Source organism: Triticum urartu, chromosome 6 (genome assembly GCF_003073215.2).
Source record: "Triticum urartu cultivar G1812 chromosome 6, Tu2.1, whole genome shotgun sequence".
Lineage (NCBI taxonomy): Eukaryota > Viridiplantae > Streptophyta > Magnoliopsida > Poales > Poaceae > Triticum > Triticum urartu.
Window position 1 is genome coordinate 64,512,290 of NC_053027.1, and position 26,344 is coordinate 64,538,633.

General features: G+C 43.0%; 1 protein-coding gene and 1 pseudogene across 1 annotated transcript; one reads left to right on the forward strand and one right to left on the reverse strand.

Moving 5' to 3' along the window:
• Positions 1-201: 201 nt before the first annotated feature.
• LOC125516555 (protein TOPLESS-RELATED PROTEIN 2-like) lies at positions 202-12,252 on the forward strand. Its single transcript, XM_048681957.1, has 15 exons — positions 202-417; positions 491-623; positions 6,093-6,248; positions 6,399-6,508; positions 6,632-6,701; positions 6,809-6,882; positions 6,983-7,078; positions 7,161-7,253; positions 7,514-7,641; positions 7,724-7,970; positions 8,048-8,215; positions 8,295-8,390; positions 8,518-8,670; positions 8,774-9,942; positions 11,785-12,252. The coding sequence occupies exons 1-15, from the start codon at positions 202-204 to the stop codon at positions 11,792-11,794; spliced, it is 2,919 nt and encodes a 972-aa protein (XP_048537914.1). The 3' UTR covers positions 11,795-12,252.
• A 2,087-nt stretch (positions 12,253-14,339) lies between these two features.
• Positions 14,340-18,233, reverse strand: LOC125512921 (annotated as a pseudogene).
• Between the last annotated feature and the right edge of the window lie 8,111 nt (positions 18,234-26,344).

Here is a 26,344-nt window from a genome sequence, read left to right on the forward strand (position 1 = left end):
AAAATTCGAGAGGTCGTTCGGCAACCACCAGGACATCATGTAAGACTTGAATTCTTTCGTATTCCGGATTTATAAAGGTTGGCTCTTTTTAAATAGAAAAGCCATATCAAATGAATTAGAAAGTTTTCCTCGCAGAAAAGAGAGAGAAAAGAATAGAAAGCCAGTGTTTTTTTCTCCAATTGACAAATGGGCTGGACTTGCATGGGCCAATATTACATGCTGGTAGGCCGCTACTACATAGGGACCCGTGCACTTTTCTCTCTCTCTCTGTCTCTCTCCAAAAAGGCAATTCTTCACTCGTTCAGTCCGCAGTCTCCCCACAGCAGATCAAAAAAAGACAGCGGCGGCTGCCGGAGCGGAGCGGCGCCGCCGGCGACCTCAATCGGCCCCGTCCCCGGCAGACACCCACGAATCGAGGTCAGTCCACCACCTTGCCTTCCTCTCCTTCTCCATATCCTACTGATTTTTTCTCTTCTCTCTTCTCCCCTAGCTCGTCGGCGCCCGTGTCCGGTCGGAAGGCGGGGACGCCGCGCGCGCGTCTCCATCCTGCCGCCAAAATCGTGCGAGGAGGTGGCCATCTCTCGACCCCATCGCCGATCCCTCCGCGTCGGGTCATCGGCCAGGTAAGAGTCGCCCTCCTCCCGCCCCCGCCCCTGTTCAATTTTGGCTGCGCAGACAGGTGCGGACGCGTCCCCCTGCATCCCTACCTGATGTTGATTCAACAGATTGCCTCTCCGTGGGATGCTTGCAGTTTTACTGAGCATTTTTTTATCTCACCTTAGGGGACAGAGTTGGGCTAGACAGGTTCTGTTCGTTCTGTGTTTCTTTACTTTTCTGTAAGCACTCATGTTGGTTTCCTCAATGGAAATAGAAGGGCCAAAATCTTTCTTGCACTACAAACCTTCCATCCAACAAATGCATCATTTCTGTGCTAAAATTTTCCGGCAATTGCACGGGGTTTCGGTTCATTGAAACTGAATTAGCAATGATGAACTGGATATTCCAGTTCTGCAAATGCCATAACAAGCATCCATCTGCAGAGCAAGTGGAACCGCAATTAGGCCTGCAACAGAAGTACATTACTCAACTTATACAGATGGCAAACAACAATGAAACAATGATGTTCCACTGATACCAGGAGCATATCTTAGTCCAGTGCAGAGTATAACTAGTTTGTGCTCCACTCGAAAGACAGAGTGAATATTCAGATAAAGCAATACACCCGTTACAGCTATATAGCTTAGATACCTTAATATCCCTTCATTAATTCTAAGAAATAGACGCCCTCGTGTACCTGACTGGGCATATTTCAATTTCTAGTCAGTAGTCTAGTAGTGAAATAAAAAGGCCAGCAGTAACTCAACAATTAGAAAGAAAGAAAAACTACTCTGAGTAGAAAATAAACATCAAGAATTATCGCAAATATCAACAATAACATAGAAGAACCTGCTCCAGGTGCATAACTTGAACTAATAGACACACAAGTAAAGGCTTGTTGTGATGGGCTCCCACATAAGGTAGTTTCCGCTACCAGATGTGAACGAAGTGTAGCTCACTACAACTCAACTTAACTATATGATGGCACCCTAGGTTATCACTGACATGGATACGACCCAACAAACTTGATATGCTTATTCTTCACATGGCATCTCTGTTCCAAGTAAAAAGGAAAATCATAACAAGGATAAGATGGAAGCAAGGTAAATAAATATAAATATAAATGAATAAAGCGGATTGGCAAGACATGTAGGTGTACAATGGCAGGCAAATGTAGAGCGCACTCTAAATTTATATTAGTACATTCGAGCGATGTGGATCAAATGCTTTATATCCCAAACTGACTTATTTTTTCTTCTACATTCCGAAACAGAAAAGGTCAAAGCCACATAACAAATTGTAGTGTTCACAAATCATCTGGCAGAAAGCATCTCAAATTATGCTCAACTAATAACTTGTAGGATGTCCCAACGATTTGAGAAACAAGCACACACTCTTCTTCTAATGGAATTGAATGCTCCTACACCTTTGAGGTTCTTGAGAAAATAAAATGGCCCACAGAACCTATCATATGCCTACCCAAATTTCAACCAAGTAGTGCGATGGTTGAAGAACCATTAACAAAGTAATGGAGAGCATGGTATCGTTCGGGCTAAGCAAACATAACAGAAGAGCCGGTTGCATAGCAGGATTGATTAATGTTGGCTGAGGATGATAGATGGGATCGAGCTGCGTGGAGTTGCACTATGTGCATGTGCGAGAACTGAGCATATATGCATACTCGTGTTTGCATTGATGCAGTGCATGTGAGGGATCTAGACCCCTCCTCAGACTGTGATAGGCATCTCCTTGCGGCGTGATAGGTGGGAGGGGAAAAAGCGAGCAAACAAGCAAGCAGGGAGAGTGGGAGGTCATGGACATGGAGCTGGCATGAGTGCATTGGACACCCTCCACCAGAAATTGAGCGAGCCGTTCATGAAGGAATATAACCAAAAGAAGTTGGGGAGCACGGATCTCTACCTCAAAGGATGAGCCCTTGATGATGGACGTAGCTGCTCTTGTGATGGTGTCAACTGTGACTAGACTAAGCTATATGTCCAGATCATGGTGTTCTATGCTTGTTTCTCCGGAAGGGGAACAATTCTGAGCCTTGTAGGCATGGGAGGCATGGGGAAAGGAAGTGTCCAACACACTGCCAAGACTTGGTAAGTTAGCTTCTTTGCACCGAGAAGAGACGGGGGTTCCATCTGCACTAACATCGGATCTGAGACAGCTACGCCATCCATGGATTGGGACACGACAGGACATGGGCTTGCATCATTGCGTTGGAGTCTCCTCCTCCCCTTTCACATGCACCGATGCCACACCCTCCACCTCTCCTGCATGTGCCGCGGTGTCGCCTGGCCTCCTCCTCCTCATAATAGTTTAAGGAGTTGCCTGACTTCGTATGCTTCCCTTGGAGCTGCTTCAATCTATTTCCAGCTAGGAGCAACTTAGATATTGAAAAGAATAAATGACCTCCAAAGACATCTTCACAAGCAAATAACAATAGAAAGACTGAAACAGCCTTTGCAAGAGAATGTATGCTCCTGCCCCCGCGCTGATCGCTGACCAAGGTCACGGGTCTCTCCTCCACCACGCCAGGATCCGAACCAATCTCCCTTTTCCTTATTTAACAGTTGCTCTTTCAAAAATAATAATAATCAAAAACAGAGATCGATGGACACAATGAAAGGCACCTTAAAATTACCAATGTACACAGTCAGTAGTACTACATGTTGGTAAGCATAGATCTGTTGACAATCAACAAATCTGCTGAAGAGATATGTTCGGCATAGAAGAACAATTATTTTCTTGACATAGCAAACAAAATTATATTTTATTTCTACACATACGAGCATTCCACATGTTCCAGTAAGGAAGGAAGTCTCTAAAGATGGTTAGAAACTCATGAAACTAATAGCACATGATCGATCAAGTGCATCAGAATTTAGTGCCAGTAGCAATTTCATTATTTTCCTAGGGACAACAGAAGCACAAGCTACCCATACAAGATAGCGTCACCATACAAAGTCAAAGAATTGCATTTCAGAATGGTAGCAACATCATACTAGTCATTTCATCATAGTACCAGCAGGATACAAGATGACCTCAAATGGAACTCGAATATCTACACATCTCCACAGAAAAGCACATAAACATTTTACCAATTGCTCACCAGCAGACAATTGGACGATCCAATTCTTGCCTGCCTTGTCCTGGATAAAACTAAATGTGTAAATCTGGTGCTGGTTACTACCCACTCAAAGATACATAACTTTGCTAAAGAACAGACAATTAAAGTACTGAACTGATTGACCTGGAGCCTACTACATTGCTACCGCCGAGTGCAACCAACCATGGAGCACTGAACAAAGACACATAACACTAGACTGATTACCTAATCTAGTAGAAACTGAATCATGGAGCGCAGGGATCAACCCAAGGCTATATATAGATTTATAGCACACGGAAACTTGTGAAGTACATACAGGCAGGGGTGTGAAAAAAGTCAGAGATAGGTAGCAGGTGAGATCTAAGGTATTATTGTCCCCATCAGTACCAAAGAAGAAGATTAAATTAAAGGACAAATAATAGTAACACCTGCATTCTCTTCATACTAATTGCTAGTGAGTGTTTGCAAGCTTTCTTTTTCCAACTAGCGACAACACAGTCAGACGAGTAGCAACTGTACAACACAGCCAGATTGGTTTATTTATCAAATGGACAATCTTACAATTTCTTTTATCTTTTGTGCTGTTACCATCTTTAGTTCAGATATCGTACATTTCCATATGCATTATGTCTGAATATTCCATATGCTACAATTCAGTAGAGACTTTGTCTAAACATTCCATATCCGGCGAAGAAAGGAGGAGGGGAAGGGGATTTACCGATCGTGGTCTCATGGAGGAGCAACATCGTAGGGTAACGGGCAACGTTGTAATACGGTGGTGGAGGTCGCCGGTGGGCTCATCAGTGCCGGCGGCCAGCGGAGTGGGAGAAAAAGCCGACGACCAAGACGACGATGGCGACCAAGAAGATGCCGTCGCCGGCAGCAAAGAGGAGGTAGGGGGTGGATAGTATGAGAGAAGAGGAGAGGAGAAGCAGCGTTGGCGGTGGAGAATGGTGGCGGCATCGCGTGGTGGTGGCAGCGGCGGCGGCGCAGGGTGGTGGCCATAGGAACCCTAGAGGAGAGAGACTCGGGTGGGGGAACGGGGGAGTGGAGCCAAGGGTTGGAGCGCTTCTGTTTGTCAGGAACTAGTGGGTTCGGCCCATGGACCAGAACCATTATGAGCCGCTGTGATTTGAAATCAGGCCGCATGGCTCGCACCGCACCAGATCGGTTATCCGCTTCTTGCTGAACCCGTTTGAACCCGCGCCATTTGAGAACTACACGAAAACCAACCATTTGGACCCTACACGAACCCACCCCAATCCCAGGTTGAGTCGTAAGCAAGAGCTATGGTTACAAAATTTGCTTTACACTGCAGTGCCAGAATGAATTTTGCTCAACTCTTTGTTGATTATCATTGTATGGATATATGCAAGAATAATTTTATGCCTTCGCTTTGTTGATGTCATGGGTGTTTTTTGGAATTTATATACACCATCTACCAACTACAAAACCTCAATTGCTAGAAGTCATTCTAAACACAAACAGTTGGTTACAAATACAAAGGTGCACCGCAATTTACAGGAGGCTCATTTAGACAACTTTGATTTTCCTGTAACCAAAGGAGAAGTGCAGGAATACTACACACACATGAATATTTCCTTTCCTGCAGTTTGGTTCATAGGAATCGTTGTAGGAATTTTGGATGATAGGGAAGAAATTCCTTTGCTTTCACAAGAATCGTACAGCGTTCCAAACATCTACTAGCATCTCTTTTTTTCTTAAAATTTGCGGATGCCCGAGGCAAATCGAGCTTCATCAAATTAATTAGACAAACAAACTCATCACCCCAGCCAACCACAGCCGCTCATCGTTGCGACTGGGCTGTTCACGGCGTGGGATACGAGAGAAGTGGCATGGTTGGATACTGATTTGTGTTTGATCGTTTTTTAGGGGGTATTTGACCGTTTGTGTGGGTGCCTAAGTTATTTTTTTCCCATTTTATATCAAAGGACCTGTGAGTTGTTGGTGCTTTTGGTTCAATCCACTTCCGTATATGGTTGACATGAATTAGATGGGTCAATTTATTAAGCAAATACGACATGTTCTTATTATGTTGTTAGGCAAGTTTGTTTATGGAAAAAAGTTGTTAAGCCAATTTATTAATTTTAGTTAGATTCCTTTATTTTTTTTCCTTTTCTGCAAACCAAATGACCAACGTGGAAAAAATCCTGTGTTTTTCATTCCTCTGTTTTTGACCTTGATTCCTTTTCTATTCCCGTGTTTTTTCTATTCCTGCATTTTTCCTATCCGATGAACCAAAGGGAGCCTAATATGTGTCAATGTGATTTATGACCTCAGTTCTGTACTTATATTGCATTATTTCTCTATCTGTTTCCATGACGGGAACACCCAGCTATAACACACTATCAAATTGCAGAATCTGAGCATTTGATGGAGCAACTGAGTCCCAGTGGACCTGTTCCTCAACCCTCATGGTCATTGGATATCATTCCTACGAAAGTAGCTTGCACGCTATCACAGGGATCTAATGTAACTAGCATGGACTTTCATCCTTGTCATACACTATTACTAGGTATGATCAAGGTTGCTAATTTAATATCTAAAAATATATATAGATGCAGTCATAAATTTGCAAGTACAAAATGTGTTTCATGTAATTTGGGTGAATGTTTGGATTTTAACACCCTTATTGATTTTCTTGTCATGTTTACTGCTCACATAGTTGGATCTGCTAATGGTGAATTTACAATCTGGGAGATCGGTACGCGTGAGAGGCTGGTCTCAGAGCCCTTCCAAATTTGGAACATGCAAGCATGTTCAGCACAATTTCAGGTAACAAATTATATATGTAATTTGCTCCTGTTGCTTTTACTTGTAGTCTTGTACCTTGTTTGCAAGCACCTACATGGTTTGATATTATATATGTGGCTCACTAATTATTTTCTATGAGAAAAGCGTGTCGTGGCTAAAGATCCCTCCATGGCCGTTAGTCAAGTTACATGGAGCCCTGATGGATACATGATTGGTTAGTGTCAATATTTCAATCTTTAGCCGGTAACTCTGTATTGCACTTGGTAAATTCTTCGTATTGTGCTCCATTGTTGCTAAGCTTCCTTTCTTTTGCTTTTATAGGAGTTGCATTTACAAAACATTTGATCCATCTGTATGTATACGAGCATCGAAATAAAACACGTGAAGTGGTAGAGGTATGATCTTCTAATTGTTCATCGAACTTCAAGTGTATAGATGTTATATTTCATTATATGAATTGACTTTTGTTACTAACCCATTTATTCTTCATGCCAGATTGAGGCTCATTCTGGAGAAGTTAATGACATAGCTTTCTCCCAGCCAAATAAGCAACTATGTGTTGTCACTTGCGGAGATGACAAGCTTATTAGGGTACCTAACACATCTTAAATGGTTATCATCTATTTCATTTTCCCCTAGCATGGTCCTCTGTAACTTACTTTCTATTTTGTAGGTTTGGGATATGCATGGACAGAAAATATATTCGTTTGAAGGGCATGAGGCACCTGTGTATTCTATTTGCCCTCATCACATAGACGATATTCAGGTATGTGTTGTCTGAATACAGTATTTAGGCATTAACATCTCAGAATGCAATGAATATCGACGGTTGCTCCTTGGTCTGTATGCTTCAAAAGTCTACTCAACTATAATTTGAATTGAGGCAGTATGAGCCATCATGAGGGCGATGACTGTATTTTGTGTTCCGGGAGAAATTTATGAGTGCATAGTTTTTTCAAGCACATCAGCCTTTATCTGGTGTACTGATACATGATTTGATACATGGTTTTATTGTGTTCCTTGCAGTTTATTTTCTCATTTTCCCTTGACGGGAAAATGAAGGCATGGTTTTATGACAATGTGGGATCTAGGGTGGACTTTGATGTTCCAGGAAAATGGTGTACTACAATGCTCTATAGTGCCGATGGAACTAGGTAAACATAGATGTGGTATTTTGCTCACTAGAAGCGTTTCAATGTATTGTCGATGTAATATTTACTTGATGTCGATTTGAAGGTTGTTCTCATGCGGAACAAGCAAACAGGGAGACTCACATTTGGTCGAGTGGAACCAAAGTGAAGGATCTGTCAAGAGGTCATATTCTGGATTTCGTAAAAAAACATCTGGTGTAGTACAGGGTGTCGTGCAGTTTGATATAGCTCGGAATCACATTTTAGCTGCTGGCGAAGATAATCAAATTAAGTTTTGGGATGTTGATAACACCAACATGCTGGCCTGCATTGAAGCTGGCGGAGCCTTGCCAGTTAGTGTCTGTTCCCTATTATATTATCAACCTTTTTTCTGCATTTGTAGCAATCTAACCTCTGTACATTTTAATAGAGCTTTCCAAGATTAAGATTCAATAAAGAAGGCAATCTTCTTGCTGTTACTACAGTAGACAGTGGCTTTAAGATAATTGCAAATAATGATGGGCTCAAATCTTTACTGTCTTTTGGTAACCTGCCTTCCGAAGTGTTCAGATCGCCATATGAAGCTTCTACGGTGAAGGTAAGCACATATTTTCCGGCCTTCTATTGTCAGGACAGGTTGCGGGTATAGTTTCAGCAATTTTCTATTAAATTAATAGGTCTCAGGTGCTCCTGTTGTCTCGGGCATCTCTCCTAACATTGGCCGAACTGATCACTTAGACAGAAACTATCGTGCAAAGCCATCTCCTGTACTGGTATGCTGATCCATGCCGATCTAGAAGTAAAAAAAGACTTTGACTAGTTTCATATGTGTTAATGCCTCTATGTAAATCTTATAAACAACAATCTAAGCATCATCTAACTTAATCATGATAATGATAGAATGGCGGTGATCCAGCATCTGGAAGCATAGATAAAAAGCGAAGAATTTCAGAAGAAAAGTCTGATAAAGGGAAACCTTGGGATCTGAAGGAAGTTCTAAATCCCCAGAAATTTCGTCTTGATACAATGCTAGAAACTGACCAAGCCAGCAAGGTTCGGCCCATCTTATTCTTGATTGTTTGTTTGTACTTCTTATCACAGACCTTTGTTGATCTCCAAGAATAATTCTTATGTGATGTCTGCATGTGCTGGAAAGGTATCAAAGGTGCTCGACGACGATGACCTCCTCAGGGAGATCATTATCCGCGTCGGCTTCCCCACCACCCTTGTCCGTGCTGCCCTTGTCTGCAAGCGCTGGTACCATCATGCCTCTGAACCCGCCTTCCTCCGCCGTTTCTGCAAGCGCCACCCGCCCTGCCTCCTCGGCTTCTACGTCGAGGACAGGGAAGATCATAAAATGGCTTCTATTCGCTTCTTCAGTTTGCTAAATAAGCCCCAAGAGCTTGCTGCCGTCGTCCGCTCTCTGCTGGGCTACAGTTGGGACGCCTACCGCGGCGCGCCGGCCAACTTTCTCTGCTCCCGGAATGGCAGAGTCTTCATCAGCTTGTACGACCAGGTCAACCGTAGCAAATTTACAGTTGGGGCGCACAGTCCATTATGTCCTGAGAGAGGCCTGACTGTTGTCCCACCATTCCCACACATTGAAATCCAGGATGGCTATTCCGGCACGATGAATGATCTCTTCTCGGTAGAAGAAGTCAATGACTTGTCCTTGTTGCATGTGTCGGTGGTGTCTAACATGCAGAGAACAAAATCTACGGTGCACGTACATATGTGGCGACATGGTGATGGTGTGTGGCGCACGTATCTTACCTTGGACACAGACCAGCTCCTTGATCCGCGACGGGAACCAAAAGCTGTGCTCGCCAACAATAAAATCTACATAGCAAGCGCCCAGAGCGACATTGTTGTCTTTGATTTGACTGCCTCGAGCATATCTATGTTTCAGCTCCCACAAGGGGTGGAGTATGGAGATAGAGATACCATGTTGGCACGGGCTCAGGATGCTTCTGGTGTGTATCTCATCCATGCAAAGAAGCTTCAGCTTCACATTTGGCTCCACAAGGGGGACAACTGGCTGCTGGTGGACACCATTTGTTTGCGTGAGATGGTTGCTAATATGTGGATTCCAGGTTACAGGGTTGAGGATGAGTCCTACGCTCCTCTCCGGATAAAGCATGTGGGGGACTATGCTGAGTTTATGTTCTTGGAGATGGGTCGATGCGCACTTCAATTAGATGTCAAGTGCATGCAGTTGCGTAAAGTGTATATCATGGCAGAAGAAGAAGTGCAATTGGGTGATATCCATCCTCTTAAGATGATTTGGCCGCCCATGTTCCCTGCGCTCAAGGATAATCCTGCAAGGTTTGCCTTTTGGCCTTCGGATGATTTGTATATTGCTTTTGTTCGGGTTACATAGTTTTGCAAGGTGCACTACTCATTGACTGTTTGGTATAGCTGCGGGATGGTGTTAGTATATGATTGATTCTTTAGGCCATTTTTACAGTATACTAGTTTAGCGACATAGATAATGCTTGCATTAAGATGTCTTGTCACTTGTGCATTAAGATGGTGTTAGTGGTGTAATATTACATGGTGTACTATGTCAAAAGTACAAAACGTGTATATAAGAGTTGAAAGTGCATAGCCTTGTTATCATGTTGACCACTTCATTGTCCTGAAATATTATCGCAAACCTGAAATTTTAGCTTCCCATTTCTTAAATTTTGGTGTAATTTTTCACTGCCTACCTTTGTGCTGTGAACCTCAAGCTTATGAGACATTTTCGCTGAACTTATGTATGCGATTGTTTTATTCTGAAACTTATGCATGAGATTGTTAATACTTATTTTTTTTAAGAATGTCACTTAGTGGATTTTATTTTTTCTTGACACAAGTGGTTGTTGATTTTACATGGTCAGGTATGATTCATCTTATGCATGAACCGTGAAAGTTCGTTTTATACTTTGGGTAGTTTGTGCTTGTGTGTGAATCACATCTTTCTCTTTGGATCTTTGGGTAGTTTATGCATGAACCGTGGAATGCAACTATGAAATGGAAACATGTCAGACTGGAATATGAGGGCATTTAAGCTTACAGGTTGGAGTTTTTGAAAAATAAAATGAATGATAATAAAAATGCTATTGTGATGCTGAATTAACTCTACTCTATCCCGATGCTTTTGTCTACAGCTCTTAACACCTAATCACGAACATACATACTCACAAAGTATAATTAGCTGCTAACTCCATATCGTCTAAAAAAAGGGGACTTGATTATGTGGGTTTAGGCACTCCAATTATCATGGCATAGTTGCTAATCAGGTGCATGTTGCCGGCTGATAGTGACTTGATTATGAGGTAGCTGCTACATTCAGTATACACAAAAGGGTTGCAAAAGTTTCAGTTGAAACAACTCCACATCTTTATAGAATGATATGTACAACATGATCCCCATTTACTCTGCTTCAGTTTCAGTTTTGTTAGTAGTTAGTTTCAGTCCCGGATGTTGTTTTTATTCAGTTCCGTCACTTAGCTGTACATATTCTCGTAACCAGATATCTGCCTTTTATTTACCACTACATGAATCACTGGAAGTAGTAGTTTGTGGCTGTCATGTTAAATATGTTGTTCTTTTGCGGTGATTCGTTCTGAAACAACCTGTCAGCTCATTTATATATTTATAAAACCATGCATTTTGATGGTATAAATACTCCCTTTGTTTTTAAACCCTTTTATCCTACCGTAGCAATTTGTTAGTTATTGTCTGTGTCGATGAGAGCAAGATCAGTGAAATAGTTTCTGAAATCAAAAGTAAACTTATTCCAGCATCTGGTCTATGTACCTGTGTGTGCAAATCCATTCATATTCTGATAGTTTTCCATTTGTTCTGCATTTAGTATGGCTCTTGACTGAAATCTTAATGTTTTTGTATTGCTTTCCCAGTTAGCAGTAGTAAAGAAAAACCTAGTGTAGTTTAGGGATGGAGCAATTATCGTTTATCGGTCAAGGAATTTTTTGTTCATGTCGACTTGCAATGTTTATTCATATTCAATACAAACTTCAGTGATGCACTTTTGCCATGTTCTACTAACTTCCTCGTATCATTAGAAGGTCACCTTGATCCTTAGTCTTCTAAGTCATCACACATGTTTAATACACAGTCCCAAATAAATTCATATATGATGACCTCTGCAATCTTCTTCAGCTCCAAATAAATTTTCATGGAGGGGGCAAAGCTCAAGTTAGAAGAGTTGGAGGGGAGCCAGTCAGCACCATTTGATAGATGAATTGCAAGTGCAAGTGTACGAAGAGGAGAAGATTGCACAGTAGTCATGTAAGAATAAGATTCAACTGGAGGCCAAGCTAGCATTTAGGGATGGGAGGATAGAAGAGCTGGAAGGGGAGGTTGAAGAACATGATAAGAAGGATGATGCGCAACAAGAGCTCAAAGTCGCGGAGATAAGATGATCAGATTTTCAGTGGCATCCCTCCGGCAGTGTTGGCATTACCTTGGCTGCTGTCTTAACTTGCATTTATGTTAAGTTGTGACTAGTAAGGAATCAACAAGTGATTATGTGAAAAGTGGATGTTGAATTTTAGATCATTGCTTTGTGAATAACAACTCTGTCCGAATATGCTTTTTTTTTCATATCAATGAATGGTGTTTTAGATATGTACTTGCAGTCCATGTTTTATGAATAACAATTCTGCCAAAATTAGATGGATTGAAACATAGTATTACATCACAATACAATACCATGTTAATCACCAAGCAAAGTAAATCAAAACTGCACTTAGCAGTCACTTGGGTCCAGCCTTCCCATAAGAGTCACTCAGAGCAACAGTCCAGCCTGAACACGAGCTTCTCGGGCGTCAAGGCCGTGCCCACAGGAAAGTAGCCTGAAATTACATTACATTCAAGCACAGCGAGCTGCATCAACATATACAGCCAACATGTTACAGAGAGAGGTTAATTCAGAGATTACCAAGCCGCTCAAACTGGAACTTGTGGCCGACAATTGCGGTCACAGGCAATGGTACATCATCTGCGCCCTTTACAACCTCTTTTGAGTGTGGGCTGAGATCGCACAGCCAAATCTTCCGATTCTAAGAGAGCAAGAGACGCTTCACAAGAAAGCGACTTGCCAGTCTGTGCATTTTCTGGGAAATGCATACCTAGCAATTAAATTGACAAGAATCGAACTGTAAACATGCCAATGAATAGCCAATGGGTTTCATGTATAGCCAATATATGAATTTATTCTAAGCCCAAGTGAAGCATTGCTTCCAGTTCAGAGCACATGTTTATGCAATTTTTATGTTTACGAAGATGTTTATTGCTTACGTATCAAAGTTGCTGTACTTTTTTTGCGGGCATGTTTATGCAATTTCCTCGATTTCCACTTATGATCCTGCCCAATGAGCACTTCTGAATGTCACTAATCATTTTTTACATGTATCTTGTTCCAGTAACCATTTTCTATAAGTGGAATGTTTATGTAGTTCTGAATAAAAGAAATGGTTCTGAAAGCAGATTACAACTTGATTTTCTTCGCGAGTGATAGGTAATTAACACATATATACATATATACGGGGAGCTTTTTGACTTAATTTGTTGTCTAGCGACATATGGTCTCTGTACATCACAGGTTTGAAAGTAGATCTCACCGAAGGACATCTCATTTGGTCCAGTTTTTGCCCATATATCATCTCTTGTTTTGCTATAAATACTTGAAGTTCTCTGTGATACTCACAAATATTATGAGATAAACATACCTATTTGCTATATGTGATAAAAACCGAGGAAGGATGGATTGTCATCAAATAGAGCAACCTGTGATTCTTGAATACAGTAATATTTTTTTCTCTGTTTTTTCTTGGATACAGTATTATTACCTGTGATAAAAATACAGTGTTATTACCTGTGATAAAAATACAATATTATTCTTGATATAATGACCTGTGATAACATGAATCTCTGTTTTCGTGTTTGCACATCTAACCCATTTCAGTCGTATACAATACAGATCGTCGTCGTCCATTATACCTTCAGAAAAGGAGAATTTTACAAACAGGAATAATATTGCAGAAGTCTCGGTGAGGTAGAGTACATACATATGAACAACTTACTCGGTATGAGAAATAAGATATTGTGTTAATCGAGGATGCTCGGTTCATAGATAACTCTGTCCAGTGGACCACGAAGGAATATTCTGTCACTAAGACAGCCATCAGAACTTAGGGTTCAGGTTGATAACGGAAGAAACACTTGCCGCCAGGGTTCAGATTTGTAACGGAAGACACTTCTAGACTGATGGTGGTTACTTTGTTGGTGGCTGGACATGATCACCCCTGAGCTTGTTGAGGTGTGGACCATTTGCAATTCTGAGCCAGAAGTCACAGAAGTGCCTATCAGGGCAAGGATTAAAAACACGTCGACTGCATTTGCATCCTGGTAATTTGGGCCAATATGGAGAGAGAGAGAAATTCTAGGCTGCTTGACAACAAGATAGTTTGCGACTGTCGTGGTAATAATTTTCTCCAAACATGTTACATTTTTTCCCTTTTGAGAGTAGGATAGTTTCATCATCAAGAAGTAATACAGCACAACTATTGAACATGCAAAAATAATAATGCTCTAGTGCATCATCACCCGTAATTAACCCAGAATTTGGAATTTTTAACAAAAAGCCGGCCACTCAGAACACTTTATTGATCAGATAACATGATTATATCGTTTAGCCGGAACTTTACATATATCTAATAGAACATGATGTAATTGGTAGGCATGTAGTGGCAAATAGGTTCACCACGCTCTCCGCCTAACAGCTCAAAGTACTGCTGGTCCCAATCAGATGTGTTCATGTGGCACATGGCTGTTGCCGTCACACCTGGTGTTCCATCTTTCAAGCCCTTGAGTTGCACCGTCAAAGACTGCACCTCTCTTGGCCTATGGCAATAAAAAACCTCATAGGGGAAATCCATAGGGTGGCATGGGACCGAATTATTGCTGAATTGGGCAATCTGTGCCACAACATACATGGTGTTGGGGGTTTCATGCCCATGAATTCTTGTAATGGCTGCTCGTGCGCCGCTGACTCCCAAAGATTTGGTAGCGAATCTGGCCATTGCTTCGCGAGATGAGAAGCACATGTGAGGCTCCTCCTTGTCAGCCGGTTTGCCGCATGAATGAAGGGTGTCAGCAACCTGCTTGGCCTTTATCTAGCTGTGAGGTATCTTGTAATGTGAAAGGATGGTTGCCAAGTACTTTGACTCCAATGGAGTATTGACAGAATTGACAGACTTTGGTGAACCACCTCGTGCAAACATGGTCCCTTGCGGCAGTACAGTGCCAACGCGCAGATTCTTCTTCAAGAACAACATGCCAGTTTGAACTTTTATCTGGTGGCGTTTGGCTTGTGCTTCAGGAACAGCAGAAGCTGCATAGTTATAATTAAAAAATAATACTCAAAAACATGCAAAAATATCAACAAATTAAGAGCTTTTATCCGGCCTGAACCCTTGCCAAAATTGGTTAGGTAGCGCAAGTACTTACTTGAATGTTCATGGTCTGGATCCCAATGTACCGCATAAGTACTATCACCAAAACCATTTTCTAGGAAATAAAACACTGTGTGATGATTCAGTTCGAACACATTAATTAAGTTTGGTAAGGGTAACACATGTGCTTACTTGAAGGTGAGTGATCTGGATCCCAATGTACCGCATAAGCACTTGCATCAAAACCATTTTCTTCTGCAGAAAATAACAAACTATGAGGTGATTCACAACTAACATTTTTGCGGCTTGTTTCAGATAGCATATGCACTTACTTGAAGGTGAGTGATCTGGATCCCAATGTACCGCATAAGCACTTGCACCAAAACCATTTTCTTCTACAGAAAATAATAAACGATGAGTTGATTCACAATTGACACAATCTTGAAATGGTAAAGATTGCATAAGTACTTACTTGAAGGGGCATGATCTGGATCCCAATGTACTGCATAAGCACTTTCACCAAAAGCCTTGTCTTCTATAGGAAATAACACATATGTTATATATGATTCAGACTTGCCATACGCAAAATTTGATAAGGTAGCACAAGTACTTACTTGAAGGGGCACGATCTGGATCCCAATGAACCGCATAAGCACTTTCACCAAACCCATTTCCTTCTGCAGGAAATAACAAACTATGTGTTGATTCCCAAATAACAAACTATGTGTTGATTCATTTACTTGAAGGTGAATGATCTGGATCCCAGTGCACTGCATAAGCACCCTCACCAAAACCGTTTTGTTCTGCAAGCAATAACAAGCTACATGAGGTGATTCAGACTTCACCCAATCTCAACTTGGTTAAGCTAGCAATAGTACTTACGAGAAGGAGCATGATCTGGATCCCAATGTACCGCATAAGAACTTGCATCAAAACCATTTTCTTCTGCAGAAAATAACCATCTATGAGTTCATTCACAACTAACACTTTTGCGACTAGGTTCAGATAGCATATGTACTTACTTGAAGGTGAGTGATCTGGATCCCAGTGTACCGCATAAGCACTTGCACCAAAACCATTTTCTTCTACAGAAAAATAATAAACCATGTGTTGATTCACAGTTGACACCATCTTGAATTGGTAAAGATTGCATTAGATTAGTACTTACTTGAAGGTGAGTGATCTGGATCCCAATGTACCGCATAAGCACTTGCACCAAAACCATTTTCTTCTGCAGAAAATAACAAACTATGAATTGATTCACAATTAACAAATTTGCGACTTGGTTCAGATAGCATAGGTACTTACTTCAAGGTGTGTGATCTGGATCCCAATGTACCGCATACGCACTTGCACCAAAACCATTTTCTTCTACAGAAAATAATAAACCATGAGTGGATTCACAATTGACATCATCTTGAACTGGTAAAGATTGCATAAGTACTTACTAGAAGGTGCATGATCTGGATCCCAATGTACTGCATAAGCACTTTCACCAAAACCCTTGTCTTCTGTAGGAAATAACACATGTGTGATATATGATTTAGACTTGCCATATTCGAAACTTGGTAAGGTAGTACAAGTACTTACTTGAAGGGGCACGATCTGGATCCCAATGCACCGCATAAGAACTTTCAGCAAACCCATTTCCTTCTGCGTGAAATAACAAACTATGAGTTGATTCATATAATTAACACATGCTCGACTTGTTAGATATAGGTACTTACTTGAAGGTGCATGATCTGGATCCCAATGAACCGCATAAGCACTCTCATCGAAACCATTTTCTGCAGGAAATAAAAAGCTATTTGAGGTGATTCAGACTTCGCACAATCTCAACTTGGTAAAGCTAGCACTGGTACTTACTTGAAGGTGCATGATCTGGATCCCAATGTACTGCATACGCACTTTCACCAAACCCGTTTTCTTCTGCATATAGACACACATATGAGTTCTGTTGGGTTTCACATATATGATCGATCAAATAAAATTGCACGCGGACACGCACACAAAACTTTGGCCAAGGGAACAACTCACACCCTAAAATTTCTCTTTATTTCTTCTTTTTATTCTCCACGATTCAGTCTCACAGCATGACGTGTGTTACTCATCAAGCTATAGACACAGGTAGTGTACTAGTGTTGGACACGTCTAACAAAACCTGACCGGACTTGATATCTGCTAGTACAAATTCTACTCAATTATCTTTGAAACTGACACGGGCAAAACGTACCTCAGAGCAAACTATCTAGTACTACTACACGCTTGCCAGCTAGCTTGCACCTAATTACTATAACAAGTTCATTCACAATAATCCTTGACTTGACTTGATACAGATAGCATATATATGTACTTACTTGAAGGAGCGTGATCTGGATCCCAATGCACCGCATAAGCACTTTCACCGAATCCATTTTCTTCTACAGAAAATAACAAAATATTAGCTGATTCTAAATCAACATATTCTCGACTTGTACAGATAGCATAGGTACTTACTTGAAGGTGAGTGATCTGGATCCCAATGTACCGCATAAGCACTTTCACCGAATCCATTTTCTTCTGCAGGAAATAACAAAATATTAGCTGATTCTAAATCAACAGATTCTCGACTTGTACAGGATAGCATAGGTACTTACTTGAAGGTGAGTGATCTGGATCCCAATGTACCGCATAAGCACTCGCACCAAAACCGTTTTCTTCTATAGGAAATAACACACTATGAGATGATTCAGACATACGACATTGTCAACTTGATAAGGCAGCACGAGCACTTACTTGAAGGTGTGTGATCTGGATCCCAGTGTACCGCATAAGAACTTTCACCGAAACCTTTTTCTTCTACAGGAAATAACAAAACGTGAGTTCGACTGAGAATTAGCACATTCTGCTACTTGATAAGGTAGCTCAAGTCGTCCTTAATTACCAGATGGTGCATGATCTGGGTCCCAATGAACCGCATAAGCACTCGTATCAAAAGCGTTCTCTTCTGCAGGAAATAACAAACTATATGAGGTGATTCAGACATGAAACAGTCTCAACTTGGTAAATCTAGCACTGGTACTTACGAGAAGATGGAGGTTCAACCCTGTCGCTGGACTCACCAAAGGTGAGCAGGAGCAGGAAAAAGGCTATTGCCGTAAGCTTGGTCGTCATGTTTAGATCAACTACGAAATTGAATTCCGTTGGGCGAGGAAGAAGGGATGGTCTAGGCGCCTATTTGTAGTGGAAAAAAAGCGGTGGTAGCAAACAAAATCCGCAATTTTCTCTATTTATTTACTATGTACGCTGTGGTTTGGAAACAAACCATAAGGATAGAAAATGGTTATATTCTAGCTGGAATAATATCTCGCCACGAATGCTCCTTACCCTTTTTTAACTGCAATAATATCCCCCAAATCACGCGCTTTAATCACCAGCCCATAATAAGCGGATTAACCCCCCCCCCCCCCCCCCCCCCCCCCCCCCCCCCACCCACCCACAAGCGTGCATGCTGCCTAGTGCGATAATCTCGCCTGACATGCAATGTCCGGGAATTAACCATCACTACCTACCTGAATGCCCTTGAATGTGTGTGTTTTTTCTTTTGAACCAATAAGACTTTATTCCTCAAATAATAGACAGGTCATCTCTATCTCTACTACTATTAAAAAAGCAAACATGAGTTTTCCTATAGACACACCGCGAAGTACACACAGAGAAACCACGAACGTCCGATCTAGCAGGCTAAATCACATCCAACTGCCCACGTTACATCGGTGAGTTCAACGGTTGGGATGGAATGTTCTGCCAGCAGACTTACCCTCTCACATCATGCCAGACAACCCAACCCCCACGATCTCTACATCCCAGGAGCAAATTTCAAGCAGTTTCCTTTTTCTATTGACGGTGATTAACTGATGATCCTGCATGCAAGGAAATCAATTAAAGCCCCTTCAAAAAAAATCAATTAAAGCCTTGACGTTAACGGAGATATGCATGCAGCCCTTGAGTCCAAACATTGCGCAGATTTGTTTCTGATCCCGATGCCACTTTCCATCTGGTGTCCTGGGGTGTGGCCGCTCATCGGCAAGCTCCTCGACATCTGCTGCACGGATCCCTAGGACGCCTCGCCGAATGGTACGGCCCGCTAATGACGCGCCGGCTGGGCACGGTCGTTGTCAACGTCGCCTCCTCCGCGGCCATGGCCCGGACTCGACGCCGAACACCATGCGGCTTCACGGGGGCGTGTTGCAGCCGCAGCTGCGGGACGATGTCCTCGGCATGCTCCGCGGCGTCCGGCCTGCCGGTGGAGGCCGGCCATCGTCGGCCACCCGGCGTTCGCGTCCATGATGGACCTGCAATGGCGCGTCATGTTGTCGGCCGCCACTGGGGACATGGACGCACACGGCGTGGCCGCCAGCGAACAACGTACGCTACGTGTGTGCCCGCGGTGCGGCGCCCCTGCCAGTTCGAGATCCACACCGGTCTCTTCACCGCCGTCGTCATGCTCCCTGCTGCCAGTCCGCCCTCCTCCACCACTATCTCCTCGGCAAAGGGGCCGCTCCATCCATCGGTGCCTAGAAGGTAGCGACCATGCCATCTTTCTCCCTCTCAATCCTTCTTTGTGTATTTGGACTCTCACTGGGCACAGTCAAGTGGCAATTACAAGCACACAGAAGATGATGTTCTACTTGATGCACTCTGCAAAGAAAAGAAGGTTGATACAGTTCGCAACAAAAAAAAGGCCATTGGCCTGATATATGCACACGACATATGCAGTGATATCGTGGAGAATGTGTTGTTGTGCTGATGTTTTTAGCCACTGTGCATTTTTTAGCTATCGTGCAGAAACTATAATCTACTGTGCAGAATATTTCTTCAGAAAATGTGTTATTGTGCAGAATATTTCTTCAGAGAATGTTTTTTATTGTGCAAAATATATTTCTTCATAGAATGTGTTATTGTGCGGAAACTACATCAAAGTCGGCGGACGAGAAGATCCAGTGAACTCATCACTCATCTACATCGGATTGGGTGATAGTATGATGTATGTTTCCTGATCTGCGTGCTATCTCATTGTATTTCTGTCCAGAAACACATTTTGATACTTTAGAGGCATGTCGTATATCTCCAGCAAGATTCAGGTATTATGGATATTGTACATATTCAAGTCCTTCGAACAGTCTATTGTGTGTTGACGGTCGTGTTCATCACTGACAAGATTCCACCCAGCCTCGATGATATGTGTGCTTCGATCTATTTTCATGTTATTTTCTTGGGCGCTTGACAAACGCTTCACAAAATAAGTTCCTGTTAACATACACAACTATGTAAGATGCTTTTACCTGTCTGTAATGTACTTGCAGTCTGACGTACATTGCCAATTTGTATTGTTTGTAAGCACAAGCAAAAATTATGTGTATCAATCGTATATTTTTCTGAAGCTACTAAATTTGACCTGTACTGAATTTTGCTACAAATATATATATATATATATATATATATATATATATATATATTCAAAATTCTATGAGATATATCCCTTCCATTTGTCCCCGACATAGAAACCAAATAGATTTTTTATCTGTAGTGCTTGTGGTTGTAAGCTACCCTGTGTTTCAAGACTACTTTGTTCTTTCTAATAGCTATCCGGATGTTTCTCTTTGTAGGCGACTTATAGTCGATATATGATTATTTTAATGGATATCTGGAGTATCTTGCCAGAGCAAAGGGAGTGTTTTTATTTTAATAGATTTTAAGCCATAAAATTGGATTTGTTCCTGTCAATAGTTATGTCCACATGCATTTCCAAGCATTCACTATATGTTGTTATCAATTGATTCAGTTCTAATGCATTGCTTCCTCACTAAATCTATATTTGCTGTACTTCTTTTCTTATAAACTACTGTTCTCAAGTGGAGACATGATTATAAAGACCATCCCTGTTGTAATCTCAAATGGAATAAACATATGTCTACCTTCTGTTGGTGTACATAGAAATTTGTCTTCTCTTTTATTGGCATACTGTAGAATAGGCTACACCAAATTGTTTTGAATTTTGGTTGTATACATCAACTAGATGATTGTCATATCAATAATTGGCAACGTTGCTTTTATTTTGAAGAGTCAATTCATTTCCAAAGCTTGTGTTCAATGCTCATCTTAGAGTTAAGAAAACGTATTCAGGTTAGTCATGACTCTATTTACTTGATGGTTCTTGATAGTTGATATTACGACCTATCAAATTGATGGTGAAATAGTTCATCAGATTGACATCTTCAGCCCTGGTACCAACATTATTCATAATTCTTCTTTTGTTTATGGTTTGAACTATTATTGCTTAGTTTTATTGCAGAGTGGCCATTATTCACCGCAACATGTGGTTGCCTTTATGGATGGGGAAGAATGCAACTCGGCTTGGTACCACACACAACACACAAGGAAGAAGCCGGCGCCGCGGCCGCGGCCTTCATGGCTGCCAGAGTTGATTGGGTGTGTGGAAGGCGAAGCTGCGGTCAATGTCGACGACATGGACGGCGAGCGGTTGGCCAAGTGGAGGAGGATGATCTTCGAGGTTGCAAGGCAGGACGGCATTATTTGCTTTTAGCTGCTCAACAAGACTCACCTCACCTCATGGCCATAGTAATACTACATACTTACATTTTGTGATTTTATTTCTCCTTGTTGAAGTGATGGATTTTCTGTGATGCCACTGAAGATTGCTTCACAATGGCAACACAACGTGGTATGTAGTATTGTCCCAGTTTTTTTCCTTCAATGGGTAAAATTCAGTCAATGCTAGCGCAACTTGAAACTCCAGTCAATTACAAAGTGCAAGTTTCAAATGATATACATATTTTCATGTATATTTTGTCATCTTTATAACCAAGGATCATCGGCCTACGACACCTTCATAAAAGTCAAAGGTCATGACAGCAATGTTTGTGTTCCTTAGATGCACAAGCTTATATCTTAGAACTTTGATGAATTATGTCATTAGATCAGCTTAGTTGGAAACCACTTATTTCCATTACCTTTATACACACACTTGCATATCAATTTTTACTTATTTTCCAGTGGCTACTGTAATGACCCATTCATAGGAACCAAATAGAAGGAAATAAGCTTGATATATTTTTTGATTAGAAATAATATAACTCATATTTAGTTAAAATTGGATACAATGATGACAAATCTTAGACAGAACATGCTATGAAGTTATGTCTGTGATATAGAACAAATAATGATAGTGATGTCTTTGATACAAGACGAACATCTATGTACCATGGTTAAATAGTGATAGTGATAGAGTTATTATATTTTATATGTATTTTAGTTGAGACGTGCGTTGCACGTGCACATTTACTAGTTTACAGTAGCATGAGAAATAAAGCCAAGGATAGTAGATTCCCAGAACATGGAGGTTTTTTGACTAAAAGAATTTTGTGATAATTCATGAGGCACTTCATTTGCTTCACGAAACGAAAAAGGCTCATTTCCCACTACCTACCTGGGGTCTGGGGATCCCATCAGTGACTCTCGGTTGTCCGTTGCGGATTTGCGACCCTCGGTGCTTAAGCTCCAGCATCGCATTGAGCCCTGGCAGGGTAGATGGCTCTCTAAGGCGGCTCGGACAATCCTCATCAACTCCTCCCTATCCAGCCTCCTCCTGTTCATCATGAGCTTCTACATCCTGCCTGAGACTCTGCACCATGAGATTGGTTCGATCCAGGCACACTTCTTCTGGGCAGGCGAGGGGGACAAGCAGAAATATCACATGGTCCGCTGGCCTGAGATCTGCAAACCTCGCAACCAAGGCGGCCTCGGTATTATGTCCTCCAAACGCATGAACATTAATTGCCCTCCTGATGCGTTGGCTATGGCGGATTGCCAATGGCGAGGGCGGTCTTTGGCTACAGATCATTTGGAACAAATACCTGCGCGGACAACCTCTAGCCTTTTGTCAGAGGGCGGGAGGCTCCCAGTTCTGGCAATTCATCATCCAGCTGCTCCCGGTCCTCCGGATTGGGACTTCTCCATCACTGTGGGAACGGGATCAACCACATTATTTTGGTTCGATAGATGGGCGGGTGAATCTCCCTTTGCGTCTCACTTCCCGCAATTGTTCGCCATTGCTTTAGACCCTCAGGTCCGTGGAGACGACCCTTATTGACTTAGGGCGCCTCGCGTTCAGACGACCGTTTGCCCCCCCCCCCCCCCCCCCCCCCCCCCCCCCGAAACGATTGCGTGACATGAACTCTTGGACATCGTTGCTCTTCACGAGCCACACCTTGCGCGCCCCCCACAATCTCCTTTCCTGGAGCTTAGAGCCTTCGGACATCTTCTCCACCAAATCCCTATACCGGGCCATCGCCCCCACTCCAGCCCCTGAGCCACTTGTGGCGGTCTGGGCGGTCAGACTTCCTCTAAAGGTCAGGATCTTCTTGTGGCAATGGATCCATGGACGAATGTCGTCTGGCGTGGAAGTGTTAAAACGAAATGGCCCCGAAGACGGGATGTGCCCTCTCCGTGGGACGGTCGAGGACTCCAACCATATCTTCTTCTCCTGCGTCCTAGCCCAGTTCCTCTGGAGCTGCCTCCGCGAGGCGGTCGGCAGTCGTTGGTGTAACACCAACTTCCCGGACCTCTCCGCCGAGATTCAGGCATCGCCCCCTTCTAGCCGCCACATTAGGTGGCTGGCGATTGGGGTCCTTACCTGGACGTTGTGGATGGTCCGCAATAAGCTTGTGATCCAATGTGCCCTCCTTCGGCGTGCGACTAACACAATATTTAAAATGTGTGGTTACTTGCAGCTTTGGCGGCCGCTTAGCCGCCCCCAGGTCATGACGCCATCAACAACATCATTGTTGATCTGCGTGCGATGGCTCTTCGCTTGGCGCCGCCGCTTCCTTCACCACCACCTGAGCCGGATTAGATCTCGTCTTGCCGCAGCTTGTCCGCGTTGTCGTCTTGTTGAGCTATGCCCTCAGCAGAAATCCGTACTTTTTGTCGTGTTGATACTCTCTCTGTGTGTGTGGGTGTGAACCTTGATGTATCCTTTGGCAGTGATGGTTTGCTTTATTTATAAAGCGGGGCGAAAGCCATTTTCCAGTAAAGGTGTGATAGAACCAAGGTTTTGGCTGTTAGGAATAGGCAACTTGTATTCCCATGAGGCCATAGGCCGATATATATATACATGTACAGGTGTGGAACATATGCAGGAAACCCCTTATACAACAGGATAAATACAAAGGGGTACATGACTCATATTATAACTCTAACACCCCCCCTCAAACTCATGGTGGATGAACAACACTGAGTTTGGAGAGATAAAAGCCATGTTGTGCTCTAGTCTGAGCCTTCGTCAGGAAATCCGCGAACTGTAACTCGGAAGGCACATACTGAAGAGCAATGACCTGATCCTGCACACCAGCGCGCACATAGAAAGCATCAACACCAATATGCTTGGTGAGCTCATGCTTCACAGGATCGCGTGCAATGCTGATAGCACCTGTACTATCAGATAAAAGCAGAGTCGGTGTAGTGACAGAAACACCAAAATCCTGAAGTAACCACCGTAACCAAGTCACCTCTGCCGTCAAAAGAGCCATTGCTCGCAACTCAGCCTCGGCACTCGAACGGGAAACTGCAAGCTGTTTCTTCGTCTTCCAGGCAATGAGAGAACCACCAAGAAAAACACAGTAAGCAGAAAGTGAACGGCGATCGGAAGGATCACTAGCCCACGTAGCATCTGAATAGGCCTGGAGCTGTGAAGAACTGGAGCGAGGAAAGAATAGACGGTGAGAGATCGTGCCTCGAAGATATCGAAGAACACGAATGAGATGACTATAGTGAACCGAGGTGGGGGCAGAGACAAACTGACTCAGAATATGAACCGGATAAGAGATGTTCGGACGAGTGACAGCTAGATAGACAAGACTGCCAACAAGATGACGATAACGCGTCGGGTCAGGGAGAGGATCACCATCAGTAGCACGGAGGTGAACATTGAGCTCCATAGGAGTCTCAACAACGCGCTCGTCAGTAAGAGCAGCACGAGCAAGAAGATCCTGGATATACTTTTCCTGGGATATAAAAAAGCCATCAGAGGTAGAAGAGACTTCAATCCCAAGAAAGTAGCGAAGAGGTCCAAGATCAGACATAAGAAACTGCTCACTAAGACGGGCCTTTACAAAGGCAATATACTCGGGGTCATCCCCCGTGATGACCATGTCATCAACATAAAGAAGAAGAAGAGTCCGACCACGAGGAGAAAGGTGAATAAACAATGCTGGATCATGAGCACTTGCTAAAAGACCAGCAGCAGTGATCATAGAGGCAAAGCGCTCAAACCAGGCGCGGGGGGCTTGCTTAAGGCCATAGAGAGAGCGACGAAGACGACATACCATGCCATCAGGAACAGAATACCCAGGTGGTGGCTGCATGTACACCTCCTCACGCAGCTCACCATTAAGAAAGGCATTCTTAACATCAAGCTGAGATATAGACCAGTGGCGTGCAGAGGCAACAGCAAGAAGTGTACGAACAGTGGTCATATGAGCCACAGGAGCAAAAGTCTCGTCATAATCACGACCATGCTCCTGCTGAAAACCACGAGCCACAAGACGAGCTTTGTGATGCTCAAGAGAACCATCGGAGCGAGTCTTAACCTTGTAGACCCACTTACAAGTGATCGGACGGACTCCGGGAGGAAGAGAAACAAGATCCCAGGTACCAGTGCGTTCAAGAGCAGCAATCTCCTCTGCCATCGCAAACTGCCATTCAGGATGAACAACAGCCCGACGGTAAGAAGTCGGCTCAAGAACAGCAGCACCAGCGGTGGGAAATCCAAAGCGATCAACAGGCGGACGAGGACGAGAACGCAAGCCATAAGTAGGCTGAGAGGAAGATGACGACCCATCCACAGAGGCATCGACTGGTCGTGGACGACGAGTGTAATGCTGAGGAAAAGATGGAATAATAGAAGGAGGAATCGGCAAGGTAGAATCAAGGGGTGGCGACGAAGAAGTCACCGGAGATGAAGGTGTAGAATCCGGTGACAGGCTGGGAGAGGAGACCGGGGAGGAAGTCACCGGAGATGAAGGTGGAGAACCCGGTGACATGCTAGGCGAGGAGACCGGGGAGGATGGTGGCTGCAAATCAACTAGATGTGGAGAAGGAGAGGAAGTGGAACGGGGAGGTACAGTCTCGGCGGGGGTGATAGGTGAGTGAGGAAAAGTGAGGAAAGAGATATCCTGCACTGAAAAAGTCGAGGAAGATGGGCG

What these genes read in the sequence shown, in the direction of transcription:
- LOC125516555 (XM_048681957.1), top strand. Translation starts at nt 202, where the DNA reads ATGGGCCAATATTACATGCTGGTAGGCCGCTACTACATAGGGACCCGT. An exon ending in CCCTGATGGATACATGATTG is followed by an intron (nt 6,702 to 6,808) that starts GTTAGTGTCAAT and finishes TTGCTTTTATAG; the next exon opens with GAGTTGCATTTACAAAACAT. An exon ending in AAGCTGGCGGAGCCTTGCCA is followed by an intron (nt 7,971 to 8,047) that starts GTTAGTGTCTGT and finishes ACATTTTAATAG; the next exon opens with AGCTTTCCAAGATTAAGATT.